The sequence below is a fragment of the Protobothrops mucrosquamatus genome, unplaced genomic scaffold (assembly GCF_001527695.2).
Source record: "Protobothrops mucrosquamatus isolate PMUCROS unplaced genomic scaffold, P.Mucros_1.0 scaffold5139, whole genome shotgun sequence".
NCBI classification, from domain to species: Eukaryota; Metazoa; Chordata; class Lepidosauria; order Squamata; family Viperidae; genus Protobothrops; species Protobothrops mucrosquamatus.
In genome coordinates, this window is record NW_015391012.1 from 48,091 (window position 1) to 61,795 (window position 13,705).

A 13,705-nucleotide genomic window follows, 5' to 3' on the forward strand; every position below is an offset into this window, starting at 1 on the left:
AAGTAAATCAACATGATAACCAAAAAAGATGGATGGTTGGAGAGCAGACAGCGGGGGGGGGGGGGGGAGAGAGAGAGCATGAAACTATTGTATGCACAAAAAGATGCTACACAGGTAATAAAAGGAGAAACATAGTGTCATTTTTAAAATTCTAAAGTTCATATGATTATTAAAAGAATCATACTGTTTGATTAAACTGTGTTCAACCAACTTAAAACATATTTAGATATTAACACAGCCATATCAGGTTTACAAAACTAACAAGAGCAAACCTACATACTGCTTGCTCCAACATCAAATGCAGTTTGATTTCCAATAATTTTTGCTAATGGTAAATAAATGAGTAATTCTCTGCACAACTGTTTATTTGGAATGAAACTTGAGATAAATTCAGCATTGGCTATAGGAAAAGAAGCTAACATGAAATAGATGAAAATAACGGGATGTTTGTCGGAATCAAGAATTTAGAAAAACAACGGAGAAAGCAATTGCCGAATTGCTACTAATGATACTCCTTCTACCCTTATACTTGCATCAAGAGTACTACATAAAGGCTCTAAAAGCTCAGTTAGCAAACTTACCTTTTTAACCTTCACAGGTTAACCTTCACAGGTTACATTTATAGTTTCTGGGCCTTAGCAACACACAAAAGATTTTATTATGGGAATTCTGTGTTACATTCAATATTCTTCAAAGAAAATTCTATGATTCAAGAACCAGAATGATATTAAGGCCTCCAAATATTCCCTCAGAAAGGATGGCCAAGCTGAGACCCCAGAACTACATGTGGTCCCAAACCATGGTTCCTGCAACATCTAGAACTTTCTTCACCATAATTAGTTTTCGTACAGTTTTCTGCTGCTCTGAAGGAAAGAATATATGAAAGTGCCAAAACAGGACTGCCAGAGGTTTTTTAAAAAGTTATCCCAAAAGCTCCTCTCCCTAAATCTAGCCTGGCACATATACGTGACACTTTACCAATTTTTGCCAACTCCCAAAATGTACGCGGAAGTCTCACATCTTCAATCCATCTTTCTAAGCCAACAGGATTCCTAACCTAATTCTTTTATATCTTGACCTTACAGTAATTTTTTGCTCATTGATTTTACTTGGGTTTGTTCTCTTTTCCTTAGGTTCATGTCCTTCCTTTGTAACCTCTCTGATATAAACACTACTTCACCTGCTCAAATTACCCATGCCAGCTAGGTCTACTTAAGATTGAAGTTCAGCAGCTTCTGAAGCCCATAAGCTCTCCGCTCTCTAACCTGTCATTATGCTTTCATTCTTGATTGAAAAATCTTGTTGCCAACACATGGAATAGACATGGATATGTTATTGGGAAATGTATTGTTCTGCCAATTACTCAAGTTTCCCTTGAAAGAAAGCACTGCTCTGCTAGCAGTTTCCACTGGCTTTTCCAGTTGCTGTTCTGAGGACTGGAAAAAAAAAAGTTGGAAGGTGGAGATGCTTCTCAGACTGCTCACCAAGAGTCAGCTGGTCATCACACTGGGAAAAAAAAACAGATGGAAACTGAATTTATCCTATTTTAAGCCTGCAAGCAATGCTCAAAAGTTGCCTGAAAAGCTTCCAAAAAGGCACGTGCATGAGGAAGTTGAAAGAAAAAACACTGTCACGGCAATCCATTAAGCAATATTAATGAGAAGTGGGGCATTTAAGGTTAAAGGAGTACATCATTCATCACTTTAACTGAAGGGCCAAAGTGCTACTGTGATTTGGACTAGTTACTCTTTCTCAGCCCAGCCTACTTCACTGGGGTGGCTGTTGTGAGAATAGCCTGAAGAGAAATCCCAATACAAGTCCCTTTCCATTCCTAAGGAAAGATGGGAGACAAATAACTGAAGCTAGAGCATGAAAACATAGGACGGCAATTCGGCACCAAAACCAGACTCTGCATTCAGAAGTCCAGCTCAATGTCCAGTCTACCTATTAGGAGAAATATTAGAGAATGGAGTGCTGCATACACTACCTTTTCCTGGAGGAAAAGTGGGATCTAAACCTAGAAAAAAATAAATCTTAAGGAAAGTGTTAACTTTAACAGCTAGGGATTTTTTCAAGAAAAAAATAGAATAATACACTTGTCATCTTTGTCAAACCCATTTTGAAATGCACAACAAGCTTCACAAAATCAGCAATGTAATCACAAAAATCATAATTGGAGGCATACCAATTTAGAAATGCTTTAAGAACTTATAATCCTCTTGATGTTGTTGAAAAACAATTCCCAACACCCCTGACTATTAATTATAGTAACTCTGGGATGAGTTTATTATTCAGCAATGTTTTTCCTTAGAGATTATACACATTATAAATTGGTTATTATTTTACAGATTGCTTTTATTAACAAAAGTTATCTTTCTTGACATTAGTTTTTAAAGAGGGGCCCATAATTTTCTTAATTTTTAGAAATAACTACCGACAAGTTCAGATAGGTAGTGTCAAAGTATACCCATCAGTATGACTTGAAAACTTCTCTTTTTATGATATAGTACTGTATTAACTCTGCATGGGTTTCTTTCATCAGTTTCTGTTGTGAAAAACAGAATTCTCCATAGCTAGTGAAAAATATTGCCACAGAAAGTAGCCATCTTTTAGTATTAAGCAATAGCAAAACTATGAGTTGTGTGTAGTAACATTTGATTATTTATTGATTCCCTGAACATTAATTAAATGTACTGTACTATATACCTACAGTCTATGTTTGCTTTTCAGCTGTTAGTAAGCTGTGATCATTTTTAACTATGTTTTGCTTGTTATCCTGGTTCATCTTAGCCAAGATCAACAGCTGAAGATACACAAATTATTCCATCTTATAGTTAAGACAAAAATACTGTATTTTAGTCATGAAGGCAGTGTTATTATACTTCTAACTTCTTCTTTAAACAAATATGAGAGCACAATATTCTCACTGTTCAACAAATCTGCTAGTCTAGGGTCCACAAAACTCCTAACTATAATTTTATGAAACCAATTGACTGTTACACAAATATATTAAATGTATTATGATCATTCACATACAGTAATACCTAAAAGAAGTCCATTACTGCTAAATCAGACTGGCTTGATTTAATTTCACTTGCAGATCTAAAAATCTACAAACCCCATTAATAAACATTTCTCCCACATTCTTAAATCAGGATGTAAGCCAACACCCGCTGAACTGCCCCACTGTGCCTCACCAATTATTAGACAAACAAGTTGTGTTGTTACTGCAAATATAGGTTGGGAGAATTTCAGAAAAGGAATGGTACATGGGGGAAACCTTCTTTTCTTTCCCACCCAGCATCACCTGTTGACAAGAAAAACAACTATCTATTGATGAGTAATTTTTGAAAGCCCTGATTAGGCATATGGACAAGCCAATTGCCTAATTTCTCTTGCATTCCAAATTAAACTGATCATGGAGGTCAGCCACCAGCAACCTTTTTATTCATTTAATCAATTCATATGTTTATTATTTTATAAACATGACTCTGGAAGGCTAACAAATTTTAAGACTATACAAACTAAACAATAATCAAAGATAAGGACAAACACCCTTACGGCCACCAAGGCAACGAGCAATGAGTCCATTTGGATTCAACTAACCTGCCAAATCCCATGCCTGCAAAAACAGCCAGGTCTTAAGGCAGGGGTCTTCAAACTTGGCCCTTTTATGACTTGTGGACTTCAATTCCCAGAATTCCTCAGCCAGATCCCTGTCTTAAGGGATCTCCAAAAGATCAACAGGTCCAGAATAACCTAATGATGAGTGCTATGGTATTCCAGACAGCAAGTACTATGAAGGCCTGCTTTCATGATGAGTGATGATGAAAGCATGGGTGACTGTGAATGTTTCCTGTTTCAGCAAAAAGAAGAGAAGAAACAACAGCTTCAGGCTGCCTCCACACCAAGCTTGAGATAAACTAAAGGTCATGTTTACATCCCTTAGAAACAGATATCAGTGGGTTTTCATACCACAATAAGTGAAATCTGATGGTAATGCTCCAATCCATCCTAAGAAAAACATTAGCGCAATCTTAGACACGCTTCAGATCTGTGGACTTCTAGATACCTAGACATGCTTCAGATCTGTGGACTTCAACTTCCAAAATTCTCAGCAATAGTATAGCATAGTCTACCTCATATATGAAGTTTCGACATTTGAAGTTGAGGAAGTTTGCAAAAGAAAACCTAAAGCTATAACCAGGCCCATCTTTTCTGAACTGAGGCCTTCCAAATACATTGGAAATGCAACACCCAGAATTCTCAGATATAGTAGCTTGAACAACTATGCTGGCAGGGGAAGAATTCCATAGATCAATTCAGGATTTCTTATCAATGTTGTCATTAACTCCTTTTTGTGAGATGCTCTTAAATAATCAATCATATTCAAAGGTGAACCTGCCTGACATTCAGAATAAGACTTATTGGAAAATAACACTAAATTGAGAAAAGCTACCAAATGTTTGTCTGGTTCCAATTCTCCTGTCGGACTCACTATATCTTATACGAAGAATTTTTTTTTGGCAAGCAGGATATTTAGCATGTCATAAGAAGTGGAGAAAAATCCAGTAACCACAGATAGTTAATCTGTGTACATGAAACAACTTTTGAGAAAATATACACCTATTCTTTAGAGCCATATACATTCTCCCCTTCAGCAGTGGAAAATACATTTAGCAACAACAAGAAAATGAATTTGCAGCCACAGAAAGAAAAGGTGCATAGATATAGTTTCCTTCTCAAATATCAGTGTAAAATATGGTTTCCTTTGAACTAGGATCAATCAGATCTCTGCTAAAGTGAAGGTGACAGGCCCCTCTCTCTATAAACTATATTCTAAATTTTCTTGGTTTATATAGGAACTAATCCACAATTCCACACCAATAGAAACTTGGCTCAAAATAAATAAAGCGTTAGAAACAATGCAATCCATATAGATGATATAAAGATATTTCTGAGGAATTTCAGTCCAGTTTTTTAGTTGTTTGAAAACTCCATCAAAGCTTTTCTGGGTCAGAAGAACATGTTACCAAAGCATATCTTTCAATGTATTATTACGAATCTAGATCTTCCACATAGGTTTTTCAGTTTATCCAGTCTAATCTTCAGATCCATTCCGCCTGCTAACATAATATAGTAATCAAGAATGTTGTCTTCACTATTAATCCCTATTTGTAGCAAAATTCTGTTCCATAAAGCCAATATTAGATATAAAAAGCTCTGAATAAACTTGAATGCTTTTAAAAAACTTATTCAAAGCAGCTTGGTTTGATGCAGTTCCTGACAGTAAATGCTGTGACGTGTTCAAAAGTAAAATAGGCAAGTGTCATTGAAATTTCCAAATTCTAATATTAAAAACACAATATTAATTATTTGCAAAATGAACCATGCATTGTATCTGTATCCTTGTATATAATACACTTTTATTCCCACTTATCAGGTTGAAATTATAGCCAAGAAACAATGATGTGCCTAGAGTCTATGGCTAAATCAGCCCTTTCAAGATTAAAAGCATAATGCCATCCCCTGGATTACAGCTATTCGTGGGCCTTTTGTTTGAGATTATTTGTGCTAGAAACTGTATATACATGATTGGGTGACTTTGGGAAGAATTCCTTTTGCTGTCTAGCAAAGCAGGACTTTAACTGAAAGAGAGTTTTCCAACAGCAACAAGCAAGTCCCCCAAACAAGCTCTGTAATCAAGGATTCAAATATTTCAGCAGCTCCACCCACATCCAGCATCCATCAGGAATGTAGGCACTCATGTTGAAAAAGCAGAAGCCTGCAACAGAATTTAACACAGATGGCTAATGACAGGTTTCCACTGGTTGATTTCAAATTCTGCACAATCTTTCTCTCTTGCTTTTTTCCAGCCCTGCCCTCTTGATCAGTACTGGCAGAGACACGGTCACGTTTTCCTAGCAAACTCTTTCAGGAACTTGCAAACATATACAGGGACACATCTTTTTCTTGCATAATTCATATGTACATATGAATTATATTTATATTCCTCCTTTCCTTCAGGAGCTCAAGGTGGTATACACACCATTGTCTCCTACTTCTCCCACTCCAATTCTGCAAATGGGCAGAGCACTCTCTTGGCCTGAGAGAAAATGATGGCCTAAACTTCCAAAGTGAGGGTTCATTAGAATCTGAGTCCTCCCCCTCTACTCCTAGTCCGATACTTTAACCACTAAAATACCCTGATAAAGTAATCAGAGACTGTCGTTTTCAAAATGTAATTGTGTGTATGTGTGTGTATTGATTGAACACATGCCATCAAGTTACCAATTCTTAGCAACCACATAGGTAGATTTTCTCCACGATGATCTGTCCTTATCCTGGCCTTTCAGCTCTTTCATCATTTTGTATGCTTGATGTTGTCAGCTTGAAGGATATCCAAATATTTGTAGTTATTTTTTTTCATCCAGATTACTGATGTTATTTTCTGGATTCCTTCAGTTTTCACTCATTTTCCTGTTGACGGTGAGAGTGGCACATTTGACTAGTACACAACTCGCTGCAATTTCTTGGCTATATATTTGGACAGTGTTGAGCAGTGATTCTATTACAGGTGATATTTTTCCAAGCTATCCAAGGATGTAGGATAGCTTGGCTAAAATGTTTGATGTTTGACAGCTATGGCCTAACTTGTTTGGTATTGTTAACAGAGGAACCAGCGCAATGACAAACAGTACTAGTGATAGTGAGTCTCCTTTCACAGTCTATCACTACTGGCTAGCAACAATGTCTTTTACTGTAGTCACTGATCTTTAAACAAAGCTTTTGATGTTTCTAATGACTCCTGTTATGTCTAGACATTTGATTGTCCAATCATATGGCAGGGAGTTGAATGCCTTCTTGTAATCAATCCACACAACATTTAAGTTGGCCTTCTGTCTCTTGCAATTTTCCAATATCATCTTGTAAATTAGGAGTTGATCTTTTGTTCTTCTGCTCTTGGATAGTTTCTTTGCTGCTCAGGTGGAAAGAACCTGTTTTCAACAAGATCTTGTTAGACGCTATCAGCTGCCATGCCAGTTAGCAATCTAAAAGTTGTTGGTAAGTAGGTATTGGTCTATAATTGCCTGGTGCTGTCTTTTTTGTTGGATCTTTCATTATCAGGGAGTCTTGCAAGATGTTAACCAATCTTCAATTTCACCCTCTTGTACTATGATATCAAGCTGCTTAGCAATTATAGTGTTTAAACCCAAAACTATGCAGTTCATCTTCACCTGGTGTTGACCAATTCTTGATCTTCCTTGCCCTTTTCTCCACCATTTCTGTTGTTATTACAAGTTTTTTTTTCATTTCAGTTTCCTTTTTATTCTTAACTATCTCTTATTGGATTAATGTATGCTGCTAAGAGTCACCATATTTTTACCCCACCTACTGTATAGTATAGTAAAATATAAATTACATACTTGCACACATATACATATATGTATATATGGAGAAAGAGAGAGAGAGAGAGTAAATTCAAGATGGGAAACATTGTAATACACATCATGCCAAAGCCATGTTTTTCTAGATCACTTCTGCAGTGTTTCCTTAATGCTTTGAGCTAGGAGGGAAGACGGTTATTTAAAGTGACCAACAAAAATGGTATCTTGCACATCAAACACCAGGCAAGTGACAATGCCATATGAGGCCCCTAAAGGTGGAATCCAGCAGATTCCAAGCATGTTAGGTTTTGATGCCAGATCTGCTTTCAAGGCATTTGCTATAAAATTCTCTCATTAAAGTGTCTGCCAAAAGTCACTGCTATTGTTTGCTGCAGTTCTTTAGAAAGAACAATAAACAGCCAACTGTTTAATTAATTAATGAACAAAGACTTTGTAAAGTTATTTATATTCTTTATAATTCTGGAGAAGAAAACAGAGAAAAAGAGGAACTTTCATTGACAGCCATTTAAAAGTGAATATGAATATTTAAATAAATATGTAATGACATTTGATAATATCTTCTAAAAGTAGGCTCCACTGAATTCAGTGTGGCTTACTCTCAAGTAATAGAATATAGAAAATTATTTTTACTAAACCAATGAATTTTAAACCTCTAACTATTCTATGATCAATTCTACTTTCCTTGTATCTTAGTTCAGGTTCAGGAAATCTTATCATACCACCAACATCAAGTTTTAACAATGGTTAAAGTGTTATATAGTCCTCAATGCCACTGCATCCACATGGAGAGAATTAAGCAGTGGTGTGCCACAAGGTTCCGTCTTAGGCCCAGTACTCTTCAATATCTTCATAAATGACTTAGATGAGAGAACTGAAGGGGAACTCATCAAATTGCAGATGATGGCAAACTGACAGGAGTAACCAGCACCCCAGAAAACAAACTCAGGATCCAAACAGATCTAGACAAACCTAAACAATGGGCCCTATCCAACAAAATGAGTTTCAATGTGGAGAAAAGCAAAGTTTTACATTTAGGCAGGAAAATTCAAAGGTACAAGTACAGACTGGGCGAGACCTGGCTCAAAAACAGTAACTGTGAGAGGGACCTTGGAGTCCTAGTGGACGATCACTTGACCATGAGCCAGCAGTGTGCAGAAGCAGCCAAAAAAGCTAATACAATCCTGGGTTGTATAAACAGAGGCATAGAATCAAGATCACGCAAATTATTAGTACCGCTTTATAAAATCCTAGTAAGACTACACCTGGAACACTGCAGTCAATTTTGATCATCATATCACAAAAAAGATGTTGAGAGTTTGGAAAAAATTCAGAGAAGAGCAACTAAGAAGATCAAAGGCTTGGAGACTAAAACATGCGATGAACGAAGAACGGCTGGGGGACTTGGGTTTGGCTAGTCTAAAGAAAAGAAGAAATAGGGGAGACATGATAGCAGTATTTCAGTATCTGAGGGGCTGCCACAAGGAAGAGGGGGTCATGTTGTTCACCAGAGGGAAGGACGAGAAACAATGTTTGGAAACTGATCAAAGAGAGAAGCAACCTGGAATTAAGGAGAAATTTCCTGACAGTGAGGACAATTGACCAGTGGAACAGCTTGTCTCCATCACTGGAGATTTTTAAGAAGAGACTAGACAATCACCTGTCTGAGATGGTATAGGTTCTCCTGCTTGAGCAGGGGGCTGGACTAGAAGACCTCCAAGGTCCCTTCTATTCTATTCTATTCTATTCTATTCTATTCTATTCTTACCTAGATACTAAAATTCCAGGCCATAAGCCAGGAGGGACAAGGTGAGATCCTAGCCCCAAACACCATTTTTGCTGCCCTGTCAAAACGTGATTACTAAATATTGCAATTAATGACACAGCCTTGCCCGTGCCAACCTTCACTCCTTTAAGGATTTGATTATTACTGCCTGAGTGCTGTGGGTATATGAGAAACTATATAAATGGGCTATAAACAAATAAAATGTGCCATCACCACCCTCACCTCCAAAAGGCTGTCTATCATTATTATAAACAAATACTAATAAACTGTAATTTTTATACAGGGTTTATATATTACATTAAGCCAATATCAAATAAACCATACTACAGTTTAGCATGGTATATAAACTCTGATAATATCTGTACTCAAAGGAATCATGATATACTCAGTTTTAGACATCATTAAGTGTTCAATTTCTATACTACCATACTACCATCTACTAGGGATTCCTGGTTGTTCATTAAAAAATCAATATAAAACTAAAATATGGGATATATAATTTTTAAAAATTTAGGGAAAATATTGAAAATCTAAAGTATTCCCTTTTGTAAGTACGATATAAGAGAACTAGCAAAAATTTAGAATACGTACATTTCACTATATTTGAAAAGATTTTCAACTGTATTTCATGCTACTCTGATTTAAGATAAGGTGCACTGATTCCTTTAATTACTGTCTCCTGTTCTACCTACCCACTCAATTGCCCGATCCCTTAGCTCCATGCATCAACATAAACATTCAAGCCAACTTAATAAATAGGATTTCTGAGTGGCATGTTTGTACAACACTACGATGCTCTGGAGATTACAGAGATTGAAGTGATGCAATACTAAGTGGTTATGCAACAAGAAAGCATACATATCTATTTTACCAGCAATTTGCATTATTTTGACAATAGCCCTATAGCCCAATAGTCCAGAAGACAATATCTTCTGTGATGACCATGTCCATTACAGAGAAAGCACCTGAGGGATATGCATATGGTTACGCAGATTTTTTTTATATTTTTTATCCTGAAATAGCACACCCTAAAAATAGCAGATTAAATTAAGATAAGAGAGAGAAGATTTGTTTTTTTTTTCAGGGTTAGAATCATAGGGCTGGAAGGAGCTTAGATGTCTTCTAATCCAACCACCTGCCCAAGACAGGAGTCTTTATACCATTCTGGACAAATGGTCGTCCAATCTTTTCTTGAAAACCGCCAGCAATGGAGCTCCCACAATTCCAGCTGTTCCATTGACTAATTGTTCTGTCAGAAAGTTTCTGACAGGTTAGATCTCCCTCTGAGTAGCTTCAAACCATCGCTTCTTGTTCTGCCCTCAGATACTTTGGAGAATAAATTGGCCGCCTCTTCTCTGTGGCAGCCGTTCAAGTATTGGAAGATGTTTATCGTGTCACCCTAAGCCTTCTCTTTGTTAAGCTAAACTTGCCTAGTTTCCTTAGCAGTTCATCCTATAGTTTAGCCTCCAGATCTCTTATCATCTTCATTGCTCTTCTCTAACTCTTTCTAGGGCTTCACAATCTTTTTTTGTATCATGGTGACCAGAACTGGAACCAGTATTCCAGGTGTGGTTTTGCTAGTGCAATGTAGAGTGACGCTATCGCTTCTTGTGTTTTTGATACTATCTATCTGTTGATACAGCATATGACTGCATTGGCTTAATTGGTTAACTGCATTGGTTAAACAACTACTGAACACAGAGTTAGTTCTAGTTCAATCTGGCCATATCTCAATTCAAGACTGAATCTCAATTAAATATCAAGAAAACCATGTCATAAAGCAAAAGATGGACATTGATCCAAGATCCATAAACCCCCACAGTAAAAATAACTCTGATTCATTATAATTCTTGGTACCTGGGAGAATAGGGAGGAGACCAATCCCAAGACGAAGGGAGGGCAACAGTATTCATAAACTACCTTGGGAATGCTCACTTCAAAATAAGAAGCCTAATTGCTATTGTTTATGACACAATTAGCATATCAACAAGTTTAATCAGTGAAATGCAGAACATACATGAAGAAATCTATGATCCCTTAAGTAAGCTACCTTTTTTTTTATTTTCCCACTTATTTTCTTCATATAAGGAGAAGCATAAGTATCTTCTCGAAAACTTTTCTTGACAATGTCCAAATTACAGTTGTTCCTCTCCACACAATATAGTACTATAAATAATATCATATACTATAAACAGAATCTTCAATTATAAATGCATACAACTTTCAAATGCATACAAAGACAAAATAACCAGAAACTAATAAAACATAGAGTTAAAAAACTTCTTTAGAAGCTCAAGTCTGCAATATATAAGTCAAATGTCAGGTAATGTTTATGTTAAATCACCATGAGTTTAAACAGATTGGAAAACAGATTCATTTATTATGCATACACTATTATTGAATATTTATATACATATCCAACAATACAAACTTGTTCTGGTAATTTATTATCAGACTTCTTTAAGGTAACTTGTTACCTTGCAACCTCCTAGAGATGCTCTATTAATTGGAAATGAATCTCTGAATTCTTGAATCTGAAAGCAGAATGCAGAATCTTCTATTCATTAAAATATTACAAATAGTATCAGATTTATCCTTGTGTTTACTAAAGTCCATTAGACTCTAAAGATCTGAGGAAGTCTTTAAAGTATTTCATTTACTGACCAATTTCTTTTATAATTTTCTACCCACATTGTATCTGATTTTGTTCAGTCTTATGATACTCATAAAGATAGCAAGAAAAATTATGCTGCAGTTTTTGCAGCCAAGATTGCACATATTGATTGCACTATATGTGGATTTTTTTCTGAGAAGTGTTGTTCCATTTTGCTTCTTTCCTCTTCTCCCAAATGTGTCTCACGTCCTTTCTTAAAGTTCCATATTTATAACATATTATTAGCTTTTATTCCCTGTGGTTGATGCTGGAATATTCCCTGGCTGATATGTTTTCTGTTTATTTGGGAGACACTCTGGAGGAAAGGTCATGCTTCTCCTCTAATTCTAAAATCTGATGGATGATAAATTGGGGTAACAATCTCATATTAAGCCTTTCATTATTACGTAATATTCCCTCACCTATACAGTAATGGGCACTTGTAGAGGCTCCAAAATATCTACACAATCTTTGCTAATTCAGACAGATTTCTTAACCATATTCAAAACAGTAGGTCACAATCTCATCTTAACTGAGATTTTACAGAACCTCAAAGTCACACATAGTTAAAGCAAATACACGTTTTCTCCTATAAAAAGGATATAGAAACTGATGTTAAGAAACAATACTAGCAGAAACATGCATTTTAGTATTTATATTCCAAATCAAGTCCCAAGAGATGAGTCTTTTACCTTAGAGACAAACTTTCATCCCTAACATTCCTTTTGGTTTTTAATAGGCAGCTGATAACATATTTTTGAAAATTACCAGTATCATTAAGTCAGTCATTTTTACTATATAGTAGGATACTAACTATAGTATCCTAAGCAGTAGGACCAAGTAGATTATTCTTCATGCAGAAAGTGAACTAACAATGTCTGAACAACTGACCAACAACCATTTCTTCACTTAATGAGTAACCCAGCCATTCTGTCTCATCTTAATTTACTTCATGGGGCTGCTGTGAGGATAAAGTGCATGTAACAGTAAAAATGGACATATATTTGAATCATGAACTGAGACAGATTTTTACAATCAAAACAGCCATTCTATTCAGCCTAGACATTCTATGCATCTGATTAATTTTAAAACTTAAAATGTATCTGTCAGGAAAGATGTTATCAGATTTCTCCTGATTTTTTTATTTTTTTTTTGCCACCGTAGACTAACATAGTTATCTTCTGCAATTTTATGTACAGTTAAATGTGATGATGAATTCAGGTCTGACAAACCAAAAAGTAGTTCTCGGAGTGACCTACCGTGTGAGGGTTGTCATAGTAGATAGCGATAGAAGACAGCCTTGGAGAGACGCTGCAGCTCTCTGTAAAAAACCTTCCAGAGTCACCATAAGGCCCCACCTGGAATTTGTATGCCACAGTGATGTTGCCAATGGGGGGCAAACCAGCATTCACAATTACTTCTGTAAATAGTCCCGAATAAACAGCAAAGCCGAAGATCGTCAGCAACAGAAGCAGCACCAATGCCACAAACAATCCAATTAGAAGCCAGTCCGACATGGCTTCTGATGCATCCACTGTTCAGATTATCAACTAATGACAAGAGATGAGACCAAAGATTACTGAATGCAGATCCTTGTTGCTTTTCTGTATATGCTAGGACAGTGATGGCGAACCTTTTAGAGACCGAGTGCCCAAAAACTGGTTCCGCCCCCACTCTACCCCTGCTGTGCCCCAGCTCCGCCCCCCATCCCCTGCCCCGCCTGCCCGCAGGGACCCTCACCGCCTCCAAGGCCCGCCACAAATCACCCAGGCAGCCCAGCAGCGCTATGGCGGTCACGCCCTATGCCCGCGCCCTGCAGCATCAACTGTGCACAATGGGGTATGAGGGCAGAGTCTTGTC

The 13,705-nt window shown here is 36.8% G+C and overlaps 1 protein-coding gene across 1 annotated transcript in view; it reads right to left on the bottom strand.

Moving 5' to 3' along the window:
* Positions 1 to 13,439, bottom strand: part of TEX264 (testis expressed 264, ER-phagy receptor) — a gene marked incomplete at its 3' end in the record, with an annotated part of 38,812 nt that extends 25,373 nt beyond the window's left edge. Inside the window, exon 1 of the mRNA XM_015828945.1 lies at positions 13,105 to 13,439. Within this exon, the coding sequence (XP_015684431.1) occupies positions 13,105 to 13,362 (258 nt within the window). The remainder of the gene's footprint in view (positions 1 to 13,104) is intronic.
* Between the last annotated feature and the right edge of the window lie 266 nt (positions 13,440 to 13,705).